The sequence below is a fragment of the Gadus macrocephalus genome, chromosome 9 (genome assembly GCF_031168955.1).
Source record: "Gadus macrocephalus chromosome 9, ASM3116895v1".
NCBI lineage: Eukaryota > Metazoa > Chordata > Actinopteri > Gadiformes > Gadidae > Gadus > Gadus macrocephalus.
This window is the reverse complement of record NC_082390.1, coordinates 8,733,828-8,758,827: the sequence shown is the minus strand read 5'-3', so window position 1 is coordinate 8,758,827 and position 25,000 is coordinate 8,733,828. Positions and strand designations below refer to the sequence as shown.

At 45.6% G+C, this 25,000-nt stretch overlaps 1 protein-coding gene across 1 annotated transcript in view; it reads right to left on the bottom strand.

The window, feature by feature from the left end:
• Nucleotides 1-25,000, bottom strand: part of b4galnt4a (beta-1,4-N-acetyl-galactosaminyl transferase 4a) — a 94,893-nt gene that overhangs the window by 8,196 nt on the left and 61,697 nt on the right. Inside the window, exons 3-6 of the mRNA XM_060061703.1 lie at nt 12,291-12,392; nt 4,223-4,318; nt 2,941-3,031; nt 1,682-1,782 (exon numbers count right to left, since the gene is read on the bottom strand). Of these exons, the coding sequence (XP_059917686.1) occupies nt 1,682-1,782; nt 2,941-3,031; nt 4,223-4,318; nt 12,291-12,392 (390 nt within the window). The remainder of the gene's footprint in view (nt 1-1,681; nt 1,783-2,940; nt 3,032-4,222; nt 4,319-12,290; nt 12,393-25,000) is intronic.

Here is a 25,000-nt window from a genome sequence, read left to right as displayed (position 1 = left end):
AGAGGAGCAAGGAGGAGACTTGTTTGACACACAATCACGGACGCACACATGCATACACACACAACGAACATACACACATCACCGCACCCTGTGAACACGCACACATGCACAAACACACACCCACAGACACACACACACACACACACACACACACACAGAAACACACGCATGCATGAAAACACTACCTCACACGCACTAGCACATGCACACACAAACACACACACACACGCCACACTGAGCCATTATCCCGATTATATTTCTCGGTCGCCGTTCATTTTAAATGTCACATCAATATTCAGGGGCCGCTAATTAATAGCAACGTGGCGGAGACGTCTGCCAGCCCTCCGGCATGCTGATGGGTCTGTTGTCTGCCACGCGACCGGGCTCCGCACAAAGTCTTCGCCCTTGGCACAGCTCCGTGAGGTTGACACGACTACCCAGCTTGTACTCTTTTGCATACTTCACCGTCAAGTCGAATGTACTTTTTTGAACGTCGTCATCATCAGGGGTTTCACAAGATTCAACGTGTCATTGAGCCCGATAAAGCTACGGTTTTAAATACATAAGACCTACTCTGAAAAAAACACTAAAACTACGGCTTTAATTACGTAAAAACACAGACAAATCGCTTTCTATAGATCTATCCATAGATGGATGGATGAATGGATGGAGATGGATAGATAGAGACAAATAGATATAGAGATATAGAGATAGATAGAGTGATAGATATATAAACATACAAGGACAAATACCTACAAGAGATATGCGAGTGATGGTGACAAACAGACTAATCACACAAAAACACACAATGACACACACACAAACATAAATGCACGAACAAATGCACGCACACACACACAAAATCTTCTATAAACCAAGCCACTCAACCTACAGCTTTAAAGACACAATAACAAGCAGTGAAAAGTAGGAAAACTTTCAGAAGATAAACTTGGTTGGCAAGGTTACTACAATACCTTAATACAACCTAATCATAAAAGCCGGTGTAGAGAAGCTAAAATCCATCGAAACAAAGCTTAAATAAAGCTACAATAAAAGAGAACAAAAGTCACCATGCTTTCCTGTCCTGCTCCTGCCTGATGCTCCCCTCCTCTCCTGAGAGAACAAGTGCTATTAGTAGTTACGATGCTAGATGCTGTGTCGGTATATACTCGGTATCGGCCGATACTCAAGTTCAGCATCGGTATCGGAACATCTCCAATACGGTCTCACAGAGACCTACAGGTAGGGTTTCAGCTTGCAGAACAGCTTATCGGGTCGCTGGGCCTGGGTGGATGCACCGGTGGTGGGTAGGGGGGCGGGCAAAGTTTTGGATGGGTGTTTTCTGAAGACAAACAAGGTCGGGCTCTCCTGATGGCGGTGCGAGCGTTGCCTCGGTCGGTGTACCAAAGGGCTTACACAGCAGCATCCAATAAACAGGGACTGCGTGTTCCCACACTAATCTCCTCGTCTCAAATCACTGCAATGCTAATCCTGTCAGACTGTAGTTTTATCTATATATTCAACATCCAGCAATGGTGCCATGATTTGAGTTTGTTTAGCTGTATGACATTGTCCAAATCTGGCAGACGTTGTGTGTCGCAGAGGGCAGGGCTTTGTGTATGTGTGGGTGTTGTGTGCGCGGTGTGGCGCCGGAGCAGGATGAGGACCTAGGAGAGCTCACCCTTCCCACGTAGACCAGCAGCCGGGCGTTGAGCGGGCTGTCGTCGGAGCTCAGCCAGAACTCGGAGTTGTCGTCGGACGAGACGGAGAACTGGAAATCTCCTGTGGAGAGGGACAGGATCAAAGAGTGAGACAGTGTGTGTGTGTGTGTGTGTGTGTGTGTGTGTGTGTGTGTGTGTGTGTGTGTGTGTGTGTGTGTGTGTGTGTGTGTGTGTGTGTGTATGTGTGTGTGTGTGTGTGTGTGTGTGTGAATGTGTGTGTGTGTGTGTGTGTGTGTGTGTGTGTGTGTGTGTGTGAATGTGTGTGTGTGTGTGTGTGTATGTGTGTGTGTGCGCATGTGTGTTTGTGTGTGTGAGCGACAACGTGTGGATGTGCGACTGAGCAACGTTGTATTTGCGTGTGGGTGTGTGTGTAACCGAGCGTTTGTGTGCGTGTTTGTGTGTGTGACTCAGCGACGACATGCCCGTGTGTGTGTGTGTGTGGGTCTGAGTGTGTGTGTGTGTGTGTGTGTGCGGGTGACATAACCCTTGGTTGACATCAGAGGCATTGTGTTTTTGTGGGCTGTGGGCTTGAAGAGGAGCCACCGGTCCCCTGGGGGCCGCGTGAGAGGAAGCGAGGGGTAAACAACGCTTTGTAGTTGACTTCCTCGAGGAGGAACAACACGCGAACCGCTCTCGCAAGCAATCTCTCGTGCACGTCGCAGGGCCGCCGTTACCATGGTAACCGGGGCCGGCCACCGCCGGAGAATCGGGGCAGAGTCTCCGGCGCTTGTACGCAGATGAGAAGCAAAAGACTCAGAGCACCTCCCCCCCACACACACACACACACGTCCTGGCACTTAACGTAAATAATCACTTATTGCATGTTGTACATCCTGGCACTTAAGATACGCATTTATTGTGTGTGGTACGGCATTGCACTTAAAAATAGCACTTTGTGTATTGTGTAGTGTCTCATCCTTGCTATCTTTGTTGCATGCGGGAATGGGTTAACCTAGCGATTATAAATTATATCTTACTGTACCGACAGCGATATATTGTTGTTTCTCTTTCTTCTGAAAAATGTCGCTTCGGATAAAAGCGTCCGCTAAATGCCCTAAATGTAAATGTGAATGTAAGCTCCGCCTCCGACGTTGCAAACGGCTTTCAGGAACCCTGGGAGATTAGAAGGAGTCGGCGGCGCTGTTCCCCCTGACCGAATGCCCCTAGCTGTGGGTCTCAGCGCTCGTTCAGGGTGGTGTTGTGGGGGGGGGGGGGTTACCGTCTCTGTAAGGGTGCAGGAACCCGAAGATCCTTAGCCCATAGTTCTTCCATTTTGGAGCCACGGCTAGCTTCTTCACCGTGGTTCGTGTCTGGAGGAGAAAACAGTAGGAACAAATGTTGTCAACAGCAGAACTCATCAGTTCTGTTTAATAGTGTTTATTGTGTGTTATATATATATATATATATATATTTATCTTTAACACACATATCTTTATGTGTTAATATAAATATATGTATATATTTATTCAAAAAGGAGGGGGGAGATACTGTACTATTGTTGAAATATCCAAAAGATTAACACATAGGATACAGTCTGAGAAGCACCAGCACATATAATATTATGGGATGTCTGATAGCAGGCTTAAAGCAGCGATTTAACTGAATGGCTGGAGCCATATTAAACAGTGCAAGTATTAAATGCAGAAACACTGGGTTTTGTCATCATTTCCAAGGCTATTCTGTTCGCAGGAATAATGATTGGTTATTATTTAATCGATCTCCAGTCCACCAAACTATCTATTCATTGTGAAAGTGGAAGATAAGAGAAGGGACCCCCCTCGAATAGAGCAGAAATGAGGCAAAGGAAAATAGATTGATATTTCACAGCTCTGTCTCTTGAGCTCTTAAGGTATAAACACTTGGCTAGGTGTAGAGTTTCCCTGTTTAGGAACTAGGCTAGGCGTTGGAAACCTCCTGTGTAGGTGCTAGGCTAAGGTGGGCGTTGGATACAACCTGGATCCAATCCTATCCCATTTGTTTTTCTCCATTGTTTTCTCATTTAGTTAATATGTCTGGCAGTAAAGTGATATATTTATGAAGTATTTGTCCAAAAACTGTACTTTGTATGCAATTTTTTTGACACAATATCAGATTGAAATGTGATTGGTGGGCCCCAATGGGGCATTCGTCTGGTAAGAAACACATCGCATCGCCAGCGCTGAGCTCTTTTGGAGCTTGTCATGGACATGTGGCGTGAAGCTGTGATCTCTTATGATCTCTCACGTATGGCGACAAGGTGGTTATTGTGTTTTAAGTCACACTTCTCATCACTTCCAAGAGGTCCAAACTTTTTTGCGTCTGTGTGATGTCAGTCCGGCAGCAGTTGATAAACTGGCATCGTCAGCCCCGATACACAGATCGTAACGTTTATAATACTGTCAATGCAAGGGCTGGCACCATTGTGTTCCCTCAGTCAGCGCTAGATAGGGACTTAACAGACATTGATTTACAAGGAGATCTTGGAGATAAGGACTTTGAGGTGTGTGCGAGAGGAGACTTACGTGTGGGTAGAGAGGAAAGTGCAAGTTCTTCCTGAGCTGGGCTATAGAGGAGCCGCACCAGTCTTCAAACACATGCAGGTTGACCAGGCCTTTATACTGAGGGAGAGAGAGACAACACAGCATTACACACATACACAGAGAGAGAACGCACAGCATTACACACATACACAGAGAGAGACAACACAGCAGTACACACATACACAGAGAGAGACAGAACAGCATTACACACATACACAGAGAGAGACAGAACAGCATTACACACATACACAGAGAGAGAACGCACAGCATTACACACATACACAGAGAGAGAACGCACAGCATTACACACATACACAGAGAGAGAACGCACAGCATTACACACATACACAGAGAGAGAACGCACAGCATTACACACATACACAGAGAGAGACAGAACAGCAGTACACACATACACAGAGAGAGACAACACAGCATTACACACATACACAGAGAGAGACAGAACAGCAGTACACACATACACAGAGAGAGACAACACAGCATTACACACATACACAGAGAGAGACAGAACAGCATTACACACATACACAGAGAGAGACAGAACAGCATTACACACATACACAGAGAGAGAACGCACAGCATTACACACATACACAGAGAGAGACAGAACAGCATTACACACATACACAGAGAGAGACAGCACAGCATTATACTTGGCTCCAAGGACACAGCATCCCCTCAAACACACTCACACACACAAACACAGTCACACATCCACTCAAACTTACACACACACACACACACACACACACACACACACACACACACACCTGTATCAGCATCCCAATTATTTCCTCTTTCACGTTCTTTCACATTGTCAAAGTATATTTGGTCACACAAGAAAAGTGAATTGGTGAGCATAAAGCAACATGTGCAATATATTAATAAATAATTTAACAAAAAGATTGAAAATAAATATGAATAAAAAATATATACACCAAGTTATTAAAAGATATCATAATAAAGAGTGTTGGAGTTTTAGATATGATAATATAAAGACTCAGGGGAGGGGGAGATTATATAACACACAAATTGACACACTAGCAGAATTCTAAGACAGCGCTTTATTGATCCAGACGGGAAGACGCATGAAATGCATCCCATAATTCTCCTCGGGCTCCAGAGAACAATTGAGTTAGTCCTCCATGTTTGTTGGCTGTGACGGTGGAGGAGGGTGCGTGAGAGAGGGAGGATGAGGAGGACGAAGGTGGGCGCTAAGTCTACAGGATAATGACGCATGGAGGGAGGCTGGGAAGACATGGCAAGGACAGACTGTCAGACCGACGCCACCCTGAGGAACACTTAGGGGGGGACGCAACCAGGGGCCGCACGCTCATGCACACGCACACACACACACACTAGAGACACACATAGACATACATAGACAGTACACACACACACACACACACTCTCAGACAAACACAGACACACACATACACACACACACACTCACTCGCACAGAAACAAACAGACACACGCAATCACACACACACAGACACAGACACACACACAGACACACACACACACACACACACACACACACACACACACACACACACACACACACACACGCACACACTCGCACAAACACAAACACACACACACACACACACACACATAGAAAAACACAGACAGATGCAACAGGGACACACGTACACACTATTTGGGTAACCTAAAAGTATCGTTAGTCATCACAGACAAACTGTGTGTTCGCTTCTTAGTTCTGTAGCCTGACGTCCCGATCATTGGGGAGACGGAGAAAAAACACAGAACAACATTCATCTCAGTGACCCATAATATAAGACACACACACACACACTAATGCACACTCACACACTCACACACACCAATGCACACACATGCAAACACACACACACACACACACACACACACACACACACACACACACACACACACACACACACACACACACACACACACACACACACACACACACACACACACACACACACACACACAAACAAGAGACATACATAAACACACTCACACACACTCACACCTCTATCACCACCATCACCAGTCTCATCTCCACCTTGATCACCACCTCCACCCCCACTAGTTTCACCCCCACCAGGCCCACAACCTTCATCCCCAACACCATCACCACAACCACCACACACACAGAAGCGCACACACACACTCCAACAAATACACACACACAATCAAACCTAAACACACACCGCCAACACCTCCAACCCCACCTCCCTCAACAACACCTCAAACACCCCCTTCACCCCCACCCCTTCGGCCCTGTCCTCCCCTCAGCCTCTTCTTTCATGGAGGGCTTGCCTCAGTAGTGAGGCGGCCTCATGAATAACCCATCGGGAAGTTACCATTCTCCCAACGACCTGCCGGGTCAGAACCCTGGAACCGCTCATTCTGTACACCTCGCCCACACATCTGCTCTGTGTGTGTGTGTGTGTGTGTGTGTGTTCCTGTATGTGTGTTTGTGTGCGTACGTGTGTGCGTACATGTGTGCGCGTGCTCTTGCATGTGCATGTGTGCATGTCTGTGCAAGTGTGTGTGCTTATGTGTGTGTGTGTGTGTGTGTGTGTGTGTGTGTGTGTGTGTGTGTGTGTGTGTGTGTGTGTGTGTGTGTGTGTGTGTGTGCGCGCACCTGCCCCATGTGTCCTCCTGCTTCGCTCTGCTGTGTTGTGTTGTGTATGCATCAATGCAGCGGGCACCAGGTTGAGGTGTGGAGAGGCCGAGGGCCTCACCAGAGTGGATAAGCTGGTCCTCGGTCCTCAGGGGAGCTGTGAGGAGTGTCCCTGGAGACTTGCCCATGCTGGAAGCTTGTGTATACAAGACTTAGAGTGGTGGAGCTTTTAATAGGTTTCCTACGGCTTCGGAAAGTAGACCTTACTTTAGGTAAAGTCTACTTACCTCAGGTCCGTCCGTCCGTCCGTCCGTCCGTCCCCCCCGCAGCTCGCCACAAGAGAAATAAAGCTAAAACATCTCCAATTAAAAAAGCTCCCGTGCAGCCAGCCAGGCTGGCTGTGAGGCCTGAGTTGGCCAGGCGCTGGCAGTGTCTATACGGCTCTTTTAAGCCCTGGCCGTGTTGGTGATAGGCGATTCTCCTCTCCCACACAGGGACGCAGAGAGAGGGGAGGGAGGGAATAAGGAAGAGAAACCTTCTCGTTTTCAATGTTAATTTGATTATATCTGTGCGTCCCCCTGGTTTGATGTCTGGCCACGGGGCGGATAAAAACAATCACGTTTCTCTTGTTGCGTATTTGTTTGAGATAAGTTAATAGTGTTGCACACGGCACCACTATTGCTATTGCTTAATGTCATCATAATAACAGGTTTGATGGCTTAAACACCGCTGTTTTGACGCTGATGTTCATCCAATGAGCGTGGCAACAGCCAATAGCGACCAGACCTCCACACACCCCCTGAAAAGCTACCGGGGGGGGGTCGTGGGGCTGTCAATGTGTACAGCTAATGTCAATAAATCACCTTTGGGAGTTTAGGTCAATGTTTACAGATTTGTTTCATCTGTCTCTAATCTATCTGTCACCCGCAATAATTCATTCTCTTACCCTGTCTCTCTGTCTGTCTCTGTCTCTCCCTCTAACTCTGTCTTTGACTGTCTCTCTATAGCTCTCTATCTCTTTTATCCCTCTCCCCTCTCAGCTTGCCTCTATACGTCTCCCTCTGTTTGAGCCTTCTTCTCCAGCGCTCTCTCTCTCTCTCTCTCTCTCTCTCTCTCTCTCTCTCTCTCTCTCTCTCTCTCTCTCTCTCTCTCGCTCTCTCTCTCGCTCTCTCTCGCTCTCTCTCGCTCTCTCTCGCTCTCTCTCTCGCTCTCTTAAATCTTTAATTTAAGGGCTTTATTGGCATGAAAAAGGCATTCCTTAATATTTCCAAAGCAAAACAGGAGCATAAATGACTCAATAAAAGAAGTAGAAATACGGCTCTTTCTCTCTCTTTATAGCTCTTTATCTCTCTCCATCTCCCTCTCTCTCTCTCTCTTTCCCTCCCCATGATTAACTCTCTCTCTCTCTCTCTCTCTCTCTCTCTCTCTCTCTCTCTCTCTCTCTCTCTCTCTCTCTCTCTCTCTCCATCTCTCTCTATCTATCTAGCTCTCTCCCTTTCCCTCCCCATGACTCTGTCTCTCTCTGTCTCTCTCTATCTATCCAGGTTTAGACTATCCAGTCTAAACCTATCTCTTTATCTCCTCTCTCCCCATGACACAAGCAAAACAGGAGCATAAATGACTCAATAAAACAAGTAGAAATACGGCTCTTTCTCTCTCTTTATAGCTCTTTATCTCTCTCCATCTCCCTCTCTCTCTCTTTCCCTCCCCATGATTAACTCTCTCTCTCTCTCTCTCTCTCTCTCTCTCTCTCTCTCTCTCTCTCTCTCTCTCTCTCTCTCTCTCTCTCTCTCTCTCTCTCTCTCTCTCTCTCTCTCTCTCTCTCTCTCTCTCTCTCTTATCTCTCCCTCTGTATATCTGTCTCTCCCTCTCTGTACTTGGCCTTTACTTGGCCTTTTCCTTCCCCATTAAGACAGCATTGATTCCCCTGAAGACCGTCCTATATATAGCCCTAGGATGCCACATGGTCTCTGCATATCCAAACAAAACAGGGACGCTACCATGTGCGCTTAAGACGCAGGCATGCATGCTTACACACATGAGCTCACATACACAGTGTGTGTGTGTGTGTGTGTGTGTGTCACACACACACACATACACACACACACACAGGCATGCACACTCCCACACAAAAGTAAGCCACTAAAACTCCAAAGCACCTCCCGCAGACCACAGTGTTTACTCTCTACACACCAACACAAGTATCTGAGCCTGTCTTAGCATATCTCCGTCTCCTCTCTCCTCCAATATCTCCTCTCACCCACAATCCATCTGGATGTGCCATCCACCCGAGCAAACATCACTCAAAGGTTTTTTTCTTCCTTCATCCCTCTTCCCTCTCCCCCGCTCCCGCTCTCTCTCCCCCCCCCCCCCCCCCCCCCTTTCTCCCCTCCTCTCTCTCCCACTCTCCCTCTCTCTCTCTCTCTCTCTCTCCTTCTCTCCCTCCCCCCTCTCCCCCTATACTCTCTCTGGCTCGACCTGGGAGAGACTCAATCTCCCGTTCCAGAAATCTGCCGCAGCATTCTGTGCTCCCGATGGCAGGCTGGCGTTGACAAATGGCGGTTGGCCCTGATGAGAAGCCTCACCACCTGACACTAGCCCTCCCCCCTAGGGAATGGGGGAGGCAGGCGCCATGTTCTCGCCAAAGCCACGACGGGCGCGGCCAGCCCCGCCATGAGCCCCCCCATCAAAGCCGACGTGCAGCAAACTCGTAGCAAAGCGTACACCACAGACCCTTGGATGGTATAGATATATATCTCTATATAAAATGTAATATAATATATATATCGTACGCTATGCAGCGCATCACGTAAAGATATATCTATATCGAGTGGTCGTCACAAAGCAGTTCCGGAGTCGAGGTGAAATTAAATCTATATCAAATCAAATTAAAAACAGTTAAAATCTATATGAATGTAATGACCTTCTAATATGTACCGTGTAGCTATTTTTGAAAGGTTAAAAAGAAGAAAAGAGAAATTTAAAACGATTTAAGTCTATATGAATGCAATGACCTTCTTTTATATACCGTATAGCAATGTTAAAAACGTTTGAAAGAAGAAAAGAAAAATGAATTGTAATGAAATCTAAAGACGATGAATGAAAGACTGTTATCTACCTTCCAGCTATGTATCCCACAGCTATTGATGCCATAGAGGTCTGAGATACTTGTGGTGTCAGGAAGACTGCAGAAGACAGTAGAATATGCCAGTGCGAAGTAACGGTTGTGTTGTGACGAGAACACACTCGCGTTCAACTGAAACACGACACAAAAAGAAATCTAAACTAGAAGCTCATGACAGCTTCGGACCAGTGATTTGTCCTTCAGCTCTGTGTGTTTTGTCGCACTCAAGGAAGACCCTGAAATAGTATAAATAATGGAACTTCATTGCCTGCTACTGAAAATAAAAATTACTGGAGAAAACTGGAGCAAGAGAGAGAGAGAGAGAGAGAGAGAGAGAGAGAGAGAGAGAGAGAGAGAGAGAGAGAGAGAGAGAGAGAGAGAGAGAGAGAGAGAGAGAGAGAGAGAGAGACAGAGAGACAGAGAGAAAGAGAGAGAGAGAGAGAGAGAGAGAGACCAAGAGTTTTTAGGCATCCCAAATTACAACACCTTTCTATAATATTTGAGTTCTTGTTTAAATAGGTCATCGTAAAGAAACAGTTTTATTTGTCTCTTCGAGCTTGGCAATGTCACGTTCAACCCAATAAAGCCCTTTGAATTGGAATTTTAGAGAGAGGCACACACACACACACACACACACACACACACACACACACACACACACACACACACACACACACACACACACACACACACACACACACACACACACACACACACACACACACACACACGTCCGTGACATCCTATACTCCTGTAAGTGATACTACAGGAACAGGTAGGTAACAGAGTCTCTGAGCTGCTGTCCTCAGAACACAAGCAGCTCACCGGTCGTTCACTCCCGTCGCATTCGCACCAGTGGCATTGATTGATTGATTGACTGTTTTCTTTCAAATTAATTAAGTTACCATTATTGACCTTCACAGGCGGCCAAGATTGCCTGTCTATCTGTCCGTCTATCGGTCTCCCCCGTCTGTATGTCTTCATCTGTCTGCCCGTCTGACTTCATTTAATTTCATTTGGCTGTCTGTCTGCCTATCTGTCTGTCTGCCTGCCTGTCTGTCTCACTGCCGATCTGTCTGTCTGCCTATCTTACTATCTAACTGTCTGTCTGCCAGTCTGTATGTCTTCAATTCTGCCAGTCTGTATGTCTGTCTGCCTGCCTCTCTGTCTGCAGGTGAATTACTGTTTTGTAGAATATAAACCCTCAGAGATCAATTACTAGATAACCCTTATTACTAGATCCGGTCAGGTATCCACAAGTAAAGTAATTAGCATTAATCTCCTATGATACCATGCTTAATATGTTTCTTATGTTCATCTAAGCCAGGCTCGGTCCTGGCTTACACACACAAACACATGAAAAACTCTCCTGGGCAGGTTACAAATCCAAAGCTACTTTCCATGTCGTCATCATAGATTTTATGTGTGTGTGTGTGTGTGTGTGTGTGTGTGTGTGTGTGTGTGTGTGTGTGTGTGTGTGTGTGTGTGTGTGTGTGTGTTTGTGTGTGTGTGTGTGTGTGTGTGTGCGCGCGCGCGCATGCGTGAGCACACATGCTTTTCTAATCAGGCCACGATATAATCACCTCTTCTGCAGCACGTGCATCGACCACAGAGGTACAGCTCAACTAATTAAAACGATGGACAGCGTTGGCTCAGAAGGTCATTATTAGCTTTAAACACACGCTCCTAAATGGCTGCTGAATCAAAATGAAGCACAGATCCATACGGCACATGTTTCACACATAGGAGGCCCAATCTCATTGACCTTGTACCAGAACAACTGAATCCCCAAGTCCCCAGAACATTAACTTAATGGTCCGACTAGTGTTCTGAGCCACGAAAGCAGCGTTTCTGACTCTCAGTTAGTGAGAGGGCTGGGTAGTAGCTGGGCACAACGAGCCTGAGATTAAGACGTGTGAGCGACGGCATTTTCTATCCCCGGAAAGGTTAATTACTGATGGATGTGTAGGGAAGGTGAGACAGCCTATCCTGGTTTGCAGGAGGGTCAGGGGGGAGGAAGGGTGAACGGGAGAGAGGGATGAGGAGGAGGGGAGGGACACGAGGAGGGAGAGGAGCAACGTGATGTTTCGTGGTGGTTGTGTTCAAACAAGGGAATATAGTGTTACAATAGCATAAAATTATGCTATATGCTAAATTGCTAAAAAGGGGGTTAAATCTGTTTCGATCTGGTCTCGAGAAACTGATGATCAGAGAGGAGAGGAGGAGAAGAGGAGAGAGGAAGAGAGGGAAGGGAAGGAGGGAAGGAGGAGGAGGGGTGGTAGCAGTCCTACCTCGGGACTCCAGGGTAGCTTCTGCTGGTGTTGGCTGAGGTACTTCCGGATGTGGTTGTAGTCTCTGCCGTCAGCAACGCCTCGTGACAGCAGCTCCTCCTCCTATGAAAGAGGAGAAGGCATGGGAGTCAGCGCCAGTCCAGTAACACCATTATTGCAGAGAAAAAAGGAACCGCGATGTAGAGGAAGGGACACCAATTCCTAGGACTTGAAGGTACAAAAATGTATCCATCCATCTCAGACACAGGCTTGCACACACACACGTACACAGGTACACACAACACAGACACCCCTTAAGAACATGGTAAATGAGTGTGTTTGCCAGAAGGCTTTAGTGTTAAGACCATCCTCTTAACCACTTCCCTTTAATGCAGCCTCTTTTAACACTTTTACTTTCCTCCATCCCGCTTCTCTCCCTCTACCAACAGGGACCCCAGGCAGACCCATAGTCTCCCCCTAATCTGGGCTTCACCCCTGGGAAGCCGTTCTAGATCGAGCTGGTCCTGTGTGCTTGAATTTGTGGAGAATGGAAATGAAGGCATTGACTAGGCTGACAATAGGGGATCAAGGCCCACCTGGGACCCCCTGCCGAGAGATGAAGGCATTGCAAGGTTTTATAAGCTGCTTGGAATAAAAGTGTCAAATGGTTTAATGTCCCGACCTTCTGTGAGAGAGAGAGAGAGAGAGAGAGAGAGAGAGAGAGAGAGAGAGAGAGAGAGAGAGAGAGAGAGAGAGAGAGAGAGAGAGAGAGAGAGAGAGAGAGAGAGAGAGAGAGAGAGAGAGAGAGAGAGAAATAAAGAGAGAGAGAGAAAGAACATGAGAATGAGAGAGTGAAAAACAGACACAGACAGAGAGAGAACGAGAGCGAGAGAGATTTTTGGTTGTCTGTTATAGTTTGAGGCCATATGATAGGGCACTGAAGACTTCTAGATCACAGAGATAGGAAGCTGCCTAACTCAAAGCAAACACAGTCAGAGCACCTGACTATAAGCACATTATTTAGCTCTCTCAGAGGACGGGAAAGAGAGTGTGATACACAGTGTGTGGATAAATATAAAGAAAGACTGAAAGAGGGAGAGAGAGGGACGGATGGAGAGAGAGAGTGTGAGCGAGAGACTCTGTGGCGGAGAGAGTGTGAGTGAGGGAGAGACAGAAAGAGATGGAGAGTTGGAGAGAAAATGAGAGAGAAAGAGACAGAAAGAATATTTGAGCGAGGGTGAGACAGAGAGAGACGGAGGGAGAAAGAGAGCGTGAGTGAGAGAGAGAGAGAGAGTGTTGTGCACAATGAGTGTGAGCGAGCACGTGAGAGACAGAGAGAAGGACAGACAGAGAGAGAGTAGCTCTCTTCCGCAGAGACAATGTAGACAGGTTAAAAAAAGGACGGTTGGGATGCAGTCAGGGTGAAAAAAGAAAATGAAAAGAGAGGGAGAAGAAAGAGAGAGAGCTGACAGACGCTAAAACATGGGTGACTTTTTAACCAACGGATGAGGAGTAAGACCCGGAGAGGGGTTGACATGGGACCACTCCGCCCCCCGCCCCCCCCCCCCCCCACACACACACACATATATACACACACACACACAAACATATACACACAAACACAGGCACAGACAGACACCCAAAAACACAAACAGATACCCCAGCATATACAAAAACATACACACAAGCACACACACACACACACACACACATTCCCCAGCATATATACAAGCATAAACACAAATAAAAGGAACAAAATGTACCAAGGATGTGAAAATCATAGCTCTAAAAATAGTTCAGTACATTCAAGGGATTGTTCGAGGTTCAAAGGCAAAGCAAGCTATAGTCTAGCTGTGTCCAAGAACACAAACCTTCTGAGGTCCTACTGAAGTCTAGGAATCTGTCCTGCAACATGTCCGTCTGTCTGGACCTGCTTATCCTTAGACGTGCATAACATTCTAGCATGAACGATGATAGGAATATTGATTCTATTCTAATCATTATTATAAATAAGTTATATTATATTGATGACCTGGGACCAATTGTGTTGCAGACATGCAACTCTCTACACAATCTCTACGCAATTTATCTTAGTGCGGGTTAGGAGGATTAAAAAATAATTGTATTTGTGATCAGCTACCAGTTCATTTCCTTCTGGATTCTGTTTCAGAAAAGCCCCCACAATGTTAATATCTAACAGTAGTGACTGTGTGTCCAAATGTGTGTGTGTGTCTAAGTGTGTGTGTCTGTGTCTTGGCTCCACCAGTCGCCGTCGTGCAGTCATCCTCCATAAATCTTGTGACGGAGATGACAGAATTCATCATCTCATGCACCTTTGGGACTTTAATATATCACTTCCTATTGATTCCCATTGGTTGGTGAGGAGCGATGACAGATTTGAAACGCCCCATCAAACCTCGGTACTCCAGGCTTCATTTGCATTATTCAGTTGGCGGCCATCTTTAATTCTAGCACACACCGAGGGAATTCCGGAGGATTCCGGTAGCTGGTGGAAGCTTGTTTTGACTGTATGTTATGACCAGCTTTAGGGAGTAAACCTCTATCCAGCCCATTTCTTTAGGCCTAAATGCATCCTACAAGGACTCTTGTATGATGAAGGCTGAACTGTAAATCTTCTAGATAACATTTACAACTTAACAGTTAAAGATAGACAAAGATAGCCTTGCTCAACGACCCTTAAGAAATATACAGTAACATAATAAAATCTGACCACATTAGGTCAGTAACTCGAAAGAATCGCCCCAGTGTTGATTCAATTTCAAGATGGCCAACATCATGGCACACAAACCACCCTGTTGGTCAAGGAGTGTATTGCAGACTATCGCTATGTGATGCACAAGTAAAGGCTCGGGAAATAAACTCAAGGTTACTGTGGACAAAGAAAATGGTCTCCAAAATACACACAGCCACAACACACAGATAGAAGTAGGAGTATATAAAACAATATCATAAAATACCATTCATAATTATTGTATGATTCATGTCCTTCTTTGGAAACAGCTTCAACTCTTTTTATAATGTTCGCCCTAATGATGCAATAGCAAACGTTTCACATTAGATTAAATTTAATAAAGCTCTTACTGTTCTTTTGTTAATGAGTTAAAGTGTTGAGTTAGTAGTATTTAGTTAGTTTCTTAGAGTAGTATTTAGTTAAGTAATAAACAACATTAAGTATCACAAGGTTTAACCGTGCAAGTAATCAGAGCTTATATAATCAGAATGCATAATATGAACATAATATTACAGAATGTGAAATAATAATAAATTCAAGCTGGGTTTCCACTTATCCACATATCCGCACATGATTTATGCTTTTGAGCGTCATCCATCATCAAATCTTTTTAATCTTCCAATCTAGCTGTCATCGACCAAGCCCTTGCTGAAAATGTCAATGTAATTAGTAATGCCACAATAACCTGGTATTCCCTGATTGCATCAGTTGTCTCATTTTCAACAAAACGGATACACAAGGAACATCATCCATTTCCACAAGTGTGATACCACTCTCATTTTCCCCCATTAATTCAGATTATAATATTAGGAATATCGGTCTCATTGATAAAATGGCTTTTGATTCTGTGGTCATTAGTAATGTGCTCATCGTTTTAAGATGTACACCCCTCGGCTGAGACAATATTATGAATAAAAGATTCCATTGGGGCCGGCCGGGAAATAACAAGCAAGAGCAATGATTCCACCGTTCTAATTAATAATCTCAATCTTATCGTTTGTCTCATTTTGCCTTGTTGACGATCGCCGGTCTGACTGACTGAGTGATTTAGATTCAGAGCGCGGCTCCTGGAGGCATCAGGGAGAGAGAGAGAGAGAGAGAGAGAAGAAGTCTGAGCTCCTCCACTGGCGGACATGTCTGAAACAAACTGTTTATGTCCGTGCGTGTATAGGGCTGATTGATTACCTGTCACAATGTCCACATGATCGCATAATTTCCCCCCCAGCGACCCAATTATCTATCAAAATACCAGTTTATTCATCCATCCCTCAATCTGTCATTCCACATCATTTCACTCTCCATTCCTTCATTCATTCACGATCAATCCCTCCATCCACCCGTCCGTCCTCCTTTTTTTCCATTCATTATCCGCCCGTCCGACCATCCGTCCAGCCGTCCCTCCGTACACCCTTCCATCCACCACGGGCCATCCCGACTCCTCCCGTGAACGTCAACTTCCTGTCGGCCATTGTTCACCGAGCAGCCCAATCGGGGACCTTACTGATCCCAGCCCGAGGAGAGCGACGAGGGACGTGCCCGCGAATACCGATGAGAGTAATTAATTTCCCTTGTCAAGCGCAAACACGGCCCCGGCAGAGCCAAAAGAAGATAGAGAGATGAGGGGAGAGAAAACGACAGAATCGCAATCCTCTGCTGCAAGGCTTGACCTGTGTGTGTGCGTGTGTGTGTGCGTGCGTGTTTGCACCTGCGTGCGTGTGTGGCCCAGACAGCACCCGTAAATCAATTATCTTTCTAAATCCCGTGTGACCTGCAGTTTTAAAGTGAACGAGAGCAGAGAAGAGGAACCATCTCTTTTCACCTGAGAGCTACAGCATTTAACACATAACAACAAGCATAGTGAAGGAAGCAAGAACAAAATGACTAGATCTGTACCCTGCTCCGATCCTTCATATGTGTTCCCATGTCCATTCATCATTCATTGTTGTTTGTTAGGAATAATCTGGGATCCATCAGTCCTACTATGTTAAAGCATAACTGATCCAGCAGTCCTACTATGTTATAGCAGAACCTATGATCTACAATAGCAGTCCTACTGTGTTATAGCAGAACTGAACCAGCAGTCCTACTGTGTTACAGAATAACGTCTGGGGGGAGACGGCACTGAGCCTTTGGGAAACCAAACACAGAAGGTTGCCTTGATCCCTGTGACCGAAATTCAACATATTTGCGCATTGTAGACCAAGCTTTGAGAAGGGGACTCCTACAGTGGCCTGTCTGCACAGTGTTGATCTGAAACCTTTAAACACTTCTTCATATTTCTTCATATTTCTACTGGTGGACAAGTTTGTGTTTGACGATGAAGCGCTCACAGATCACCGCTTCAAGCTGGGATGTAAAGCGACATATGAAGCAAAAACAAAAAAAAACACCCATTCGCCCAGATTCGAGCTCTTCTGCCATCAGACTCTGAATCAAAGTTTTAAAGTCTGACTTTCCAAATCTGGAAACAATCACCAAACACAAAGGACACATTTTCGATAAAAAAGGGATTGCCGATTCAACGATCGTAGCCGTAGCACCAGGCATCACTAAGACATCCGGTCCAGATATAATTAGTCAAGAACGACTTTGTGCCTGTTCTGCCTAAGATCCTTTAACGCCATGAGACAAATAAAGTAAGAGGAGAGTGTGTAAATTGCCCTCATGCCAATCCATAGTTTTTATTTGTTCATAAAACCTTGGAAAGAATCGATTCAAAATCAGGGAAGCGATATTGCTCATGTTTACACACGTGCTGACGGCGCAACCACGCTAAACGCAGAACCGGTAAAACAAAGTCATCCTCACTAATTATATTAGTTCCGGAGGTTTGAGTAAAGCCGCGAGAGTTTTTATGATGGTTAATCCCCAGACCGCTACGGTCCTTAAACCGACGTTGACAGCTCTTAGGTCTCCTCTCTCCTCTGAAGGTAATATGGATTGTTCCAGATCGGTGCCTCCACTCATTGCTTTACTTAGAACGTGACATTTACCTGAGGTTAGACAAAGGCACTTTCCATTCCACACTTGTTTGGCCTTTGAATTTCTTTCCCCGGGTCACTAACAGTTTAGGCAGGCGCGCTCCCGACACTGGATGGAAAAAACATTGGAAGCACTAGCAAGATAGCCTCTCTCAAGGGGGATATTCTACAAGATGAGATATAACAAAACGCTATAGCTTCTCAGCAGGGCTTCAATAACGGTCGCTACAACCATGCCTCAAACAGCTCTGGGTGGACAGATTTAGACTACAGAAAAGCAGGGAGAGGAGGGGGAGGAGGCAGGGGGAAGGAGAGTGGGAGCAGAGACGGAGAATGGTGCATTGATGGAGCGATGCAGGCACGAAGAGAGACAACACAGAAAAATAAAGGGAAAAAACAAGACAAAGACGCGCCAGGGAGAGCTGTGTGTGTGAGCAAGAGACAGAGTGAGAGTGAACAACGCAGGACTATTAAGTGCATGCTCAAAAAGAACAATCTAAAGGGCTCAGCTTGATGGAGATAATCTTCACAAACAGGCGACGTGAGCGCGTGGAAACGTGACACCGATCACTCACATGTCCTCAGAGCAGGACGGCTCTGCCGCGCTCAGACGAAGGGAGGGAGAGGACGAGGAGGAGCAGGTGACAAACAGCAAATGATTGGATGGTCTAAGGAAGTGGATCTCGGGTCGGCATGTGTACCCCTGGGGGTTCTGTGAAGGATGAAGTCGATACGAGGAACACATCTGAAAATAGGTATTTTTCAATGTTTTAATGTTGCCTGTGAACCACCATGATTCTGAATACTGGCTGTAGTGTATTGTTAAATCTTTTCAATATGAGCAAATCAATTTCACTTCAAAGGGGTACTTGACTGAAGACATGTCTTGGTACGTAAAAAAAAAAATCGAGAACCACTATTCTACGCGGTGTCCACATATCAATGTTGCATTGGATAACCTTTTGAATTACAACAAAAAGTAAAAAAATATTTATTAATTCCCATAGTGAGGGAGGTATGTGGTGTGGGATACTGTTTAAAATGTTCCCCTTTGTATTGAAAACACTATATGAATTGTTGTAATACAGCCATACCGTGTTAAAGTCTACACTGTGTCTGTGTCGTATAACATGGACATACATTTCACATTTACATTAAGGGCATTTAGCAGATGCTTTTATCCAAAGCAACTTAGAATAAGTACATTTGTCAGAAGAAAGAGAATCAACAATATATCTCTGTCGGCAGGATGTTCATAGAATCAAGGGCCAAGCACTTAGAGTTGTTAGGTGAACCCATTCCCTGTATACAACAAAGACAGCTAAGATAAGACGCTAAACAATGCTAAGTACTATTATTAAGTACAAGGACGTAGAACACACAACAAGTGCGTAAGAGGGGTGTGTGTGTGTGTGTGTGTGTGTGTGGGGGGGGGGGGGGGTAGGGGGGAAGGCTATGCAGAGTCTACTCTGAACAATTGAGTTTTGATTGTGTCCACATCTCCCTTAATTTCCTTACGCTGACCTCGAGACCTCCATCTTAGCACCACAGCACCGTTATGTTCAGACGGGGTGCAGGACAGACATTGCACTTGAGATGGTTTATCCTCAGAGGCCTTCAGCCTTGTGTCCGCCCGCTACTCTTCGAACACTTACACGAAGACATGCCGGAAAAACAACTAACAGACCAATCCATGCCCTCATAAAACCAGTTTGTCAATTCACAAGACAAACGACTATGCCTTGTTGGATTATGTGTCGGGCATTCAGCCAACTCACATCGGACCTTCTACGTTTAACGAGACAGTGGGTTGTCCACATTTATCAGTATTCGCTTAAGTCCGAGCCGTGAACTTGGCCTACGGATCGGGGATAGACAGTCGATACACTGAATCACATGCAGTGGAGAAGCATGCGTAGGGACGAGGAAAAACACTAGCCTACAGGTCTCTGAATCTTCCTCAAACTAAAAGAGGTACGTCTATCGAGTGCGGCAGGAGACACGTCCAAACCCCCACAACTTATTCAGCGCATCCGTACTCCTAATGCCTTGATAACCTGTTTTTCATGGGGAAGGGAAAATCACTGTACAATGTGTAACGAAAGAAGGAAAAAATTAGAGAGAAAAATAAGTGTTATAAATTATATATTAACTTCTGGTTCAAACTGGGGACAACCGTCACACTGTGTGTCCGAGGGGAAACCCAGTGGGGGACCAGATATTTATATTTGATGTCACAGTTTAGTAGAAAGCTTCACACAACTGTCACGACCCGACTGCAGACTTTCCTCCAGGTTCTGGTCCTTTCGAACCCCACTTAACCCCTCTCAGAACAAATCACAGATCAGAACAGGAGATCTCAGATCAGAACAGGAGATATCAGATCAGAACAGATCACAGATCAGAACAGGAGATCACAGATCAGAACAGGAGATCACAGATCTGAACGGGAGATCACAGATCTGAACAGGAGATCACAGATCTGAACAGGAGATCACAGATCAGAACAGGAGATCACAGATCAGAACAGGAGTTCACTGATCTGAACAGGAGATCATAGATCTGAACAGGAGATCACAGATCAGAACAGGAGATCACAGATCTGAACGGGAGATCACAGATCTGAACAGGAGATCACAGATCTGAACAGGAGATCACAGATCTGAACAGGAGATCACAGATCAGAACAGGAGATCACAGATCAGAACAGGAGTTCACTGATCTGAACAGGAGATCATAGATCTGAACAGGAGATCACAGATCAGAATGTGAGATCACAGATAAGTAAAGGACATCACAGATAAGAACGGAAGATCACAGATCAGAACGGAAGATCACAGACCAGAACGGGAGATCACAAATCAGAACAGGTGATCACAGATCACAGGTGATCAGAACAGACCACAGGTCAAAACAGGGCATCACAGATCAGAACGGGAGATCACAGATCAGAACACGAGATCTCAGATCAGAACACGAGATCGCATATCAGAACAGACCACAGGTCAAAACAGGACATCACAGATCAGAACAGGAAATCCCAGATCGGAACAGGAGATCACAGATCAGAACAGGTGATCACAGATCAGAACAGGAGATCTCAGATCAGAACAGAAATTCCGAGCCATGGTGTCGCTGCGTCTCCGAATCAGCCCTGGGTAAGTGTGCATGGTAACGCGCTGAAGTTGCCATCGCAACAGTTTCAGCACAGAAAATGAAATTATGAAAAATGAATCGGGTCGATGCTACATTAAGTGTGTGCTCAAATTTGTCTTTAATCTGTTCATTGCAGACTACAGCTACCCTGCCTCTTTATTGAGTAAGTGCCAGACAAGAAGACCTATTGGTGCAATCAATACGGAATTGTTTTCCTCTGTATTTTACTTTCGTCTTTCAGCAACATTAACAGTAAATTACTGCATAAAATGCACAACACTAAATAAAGGATGACAGGTCTCAGGGAAGTAGCTTGGACCACCGTCGTCTTTCGCTCGTTTGAATGCCGTGCTCCACATCTACCACAGCACTTTAAAATTATGCCTTCAATGTTTAAAGCAAGGGTAGGCATTTCATTTCAGATGCCCTTTTGTCATTCCAGAAGGCTAGTATGCAGACCTATGCTAAAGCTAGCGAGCTAGGATTGTGTTTTGGGGGCGTGGCCTTTGGAGATTGGCCTGACGGGCGGGGTTGGATTTTTTTTGGTTGGATACTTATGAAATCCTGCTTACTCTGGATGTTTTTTCCACTCTGCTTACCCTAGCTTTAAAAAAAAAAATCCCATCGCAATGTGAGACTCAAATGTTCATCTCAAATACGAGTATCATATATGAGTATCTATACGAGTTGATATCCTTCTATTTTTACAGCTAGGAAGACGGAGCCTGTGGGTTGGCTGCCCCCACTTTGTTGAAGTCTTGCCTTCGGCAAATCGCAACGCTGGGTCAAATGCCCTCTTCTCAAAGAGTGTGAAGGCCAAACATTACACCCATGGGACAACCAATCAATTATTTACTGTCTTGTTATCTGTTCTTGTTTTTGTTTCTCCACCTCACTTGTAAAATGCCTCGGGCTAGGAAGGCGCTATAGGTATATAATTTAGTATTATCCTTATGAATTTCTCATCCCATCAGCAGGAGAACCTTTTGACCTGCCCTTGGTCAGCACTCTGTCCACAGAGGCGTGGTTGAGGTCATCGACTAGAGAAAAACACTACAATCACAGAAATGAGAGTGACTATTTCCCTGTCCCTGCCTGCATTTTTCATGTTAGCAGCGCCGCGGCGGACAATAGGGTAAGGGACGGGTGAGGGGGGCGATAGCAGAGTGATGGAGGCGGTGGCTTTGACTCGCTGGCCGGAGGATGGATTGGGGCTGGGGTGAATACAAAGGGGGAGACAACCGACACAGGGTGAGGGAGGGCTGAGGGAGAGTGAGAGTGAGAGAGAGAGAGAGAGAGAGAGAGAGAGAGAGAGAGACAGAATGAAACGTGTGTGAGTGTGTTATACATGACTGATGGCCCCCTGGGCACACAGCGTTACCAGTCCTTGTTTATGAACATGATACCTTCGCCCAGCAGGTGTGCGTGCGTGCATGAGTTTTATCGATCAGGCCCCAAGACACTGTTCTGGGTATTGGCCAATACAGCGTGTGTTGACACCAGCTGGGAGGCCCGGGACACACACCTGGGTCGATGCGCTCTGAACCGCGCCCGGGGGCCACTCACACACAGCCCTCCCTCCGGGCCTTCTGCGTCCACATCACACACGACTGACCCATTATTCACCGGGAAAAAAGATCGGAATTCTGAATCCAATTACCAATTACACGCAGACGCAGGTTGTAAATCGGTAAGTATATATATATATATATATACAGTATATATATAAACTCTCTGCTGGAGTTAGATATTAAAGGTACAATAAACACATTTCTGGGTTTAAAGTGGTCTCAAACACATTCTGTCAGGTAGGCGATAACTTTAAGGCTACAGGGAATCTCTCTGACTGCAGCAGCGAAGAGAAACCTGGAGTTGACTCTGGTTTTTAAAGGGAGGGCGGGGTTCGGAGAGGGAGGGGTTCGGAGTAGAGTTTTTTTCTTTTTTTCCTAACACCAGATCTAGCTCTAAATCGCAAATCTTGCATAATGTCGGCTACCCTCAAATAGAGAACAAGCACACATTTGATTGTTCCTTCAAACAGCAGCAATCAAACAGGACGAACCAAACCCAGGCTGCCAGGGTCACTCATGTGCACAGAACCCACAGATGAAAGTGATTGGATATCAAAATGAACATGAACACGTCAGCCTGTACTGGGAGCCCAGCATGGGGGGAGGGGGGGGGGGGGGGGGGGTCTGTGATGGATTGTGAGGCAGGGAGCACGCCCCTCTGTGGCGGTCTGACGTCTTCATAATAAACAGGCTGGATTCAGCCTTCAGTACGGCTTAATACTGCACCTCATCGCTCTGGAGGAGGGGGGGAGGAGCTCTGACAAGGGGAGGGGAGGAGGGCTGGCGGGGAGGAGGGGAGTCGAGGAGGGGAATGGAGCGGAGGAGGGTACAAGGGGAGTGGAGGAGGGGACAAGGGGAGGTGACGAGGGGAGTGGACGAGGGGAGTGGAGGTGACTAGGTGACGAGGGTAGTGGAGGAGGGAAGAGGACGATGGGATGAGGTGAGGTGATGAGGGGACAGCGTGCCACTGTGGGCTCTGTCTGTGAGGTCTGATTGGACTGGATGGGATTTGACAGCAGGCAGCTGGCAGCCAGAAAGAGACAGACACCCAGCTGTCAATCATGCTTGACCCCTTGGTGGTGGTAATGACCTTATCAGAGCCAGGCTGAGATGGACTCTGGCGGAGACGGACGGACGGTTTGCTGACAAGACATGGCCGACACTCAGGGACGAGCAAAGCCTGGCTGACCTTTTACAAGCCAACAGAAATGAATCCCAGAAGATCACAAACTCCAGAGTAAACCAGTGAAGAAAACTTTGCCGCTTGTGATTAGGAGAAAGGCCTTCAATTAGTGCTGGGCGATATTGCAAAAAATATTATCACGATAATTTTTTTGATATTGATCGATATCGATATTAATCACGATATATGATTTGATACTGCTGCAGCCTGAAGAAACTAGAGTGTTCATTAGTTAAACCATACTTTTTTGTTTATAACCATATTTATGATAAGGGAACATTTAATCACATTTAAATATAAACATTTAACTTCACACGTGTTTTATCTGCTTCCAACAGAACAATATAAGTTAGCTTGCCTTGTAACCTATTGAAAATAATGTAAATATATATATATACTTCTTTTTATTTTTTATTTTTTTTTTATATCAAGCATTTATGTCTAATGCTTATCGTCGTAATCGACGTGAGTTTTATCGCGATTAATAATCGTAATCGAATTATTGCCCAGCCCTACCTTCAATCCATTCATCATGCTTTAATATTTGAATGCAATTGTTGATATCATTCTATGCCCCTCGCTTTATTATAATTATGCCTCATGTGTTTTCTGATTTGAGCTGCTGTGAAGCCTTCATTTCCCCTTGAGATGAAGAATGGGCCGATCCATCTCTGTATGGGGTGTGATGTGATGATATATGGGGTTGGCTGGTGTGTTATTGCACGGCTTTGTGGGATTGAAGTGCATTTGTTTGTAATTTTCTGTACAGCTTCACAACGACAAATAGGTAGTGTGTGCAAATACAAGTGAATGTCAGATATTTCACCATCTGTGGAGCACAATACATTTAGATAGATAGATAGATAGATAGATAGATAGATAGATAGATAGATAGATAGATAGATAGATAGATAGATAGATAGATAGATAGATAGATAGATAGATAGATAGATAGATAGATAGATAGATAGATAGATAGAGATTTGGTTACCACCCATCCATTCTTGTCTTCATACACTGAGTGTATCCAACATCGCAGCCAAACACACACACTCACACCAATGGACACGCCAAACCATGCTGAACTA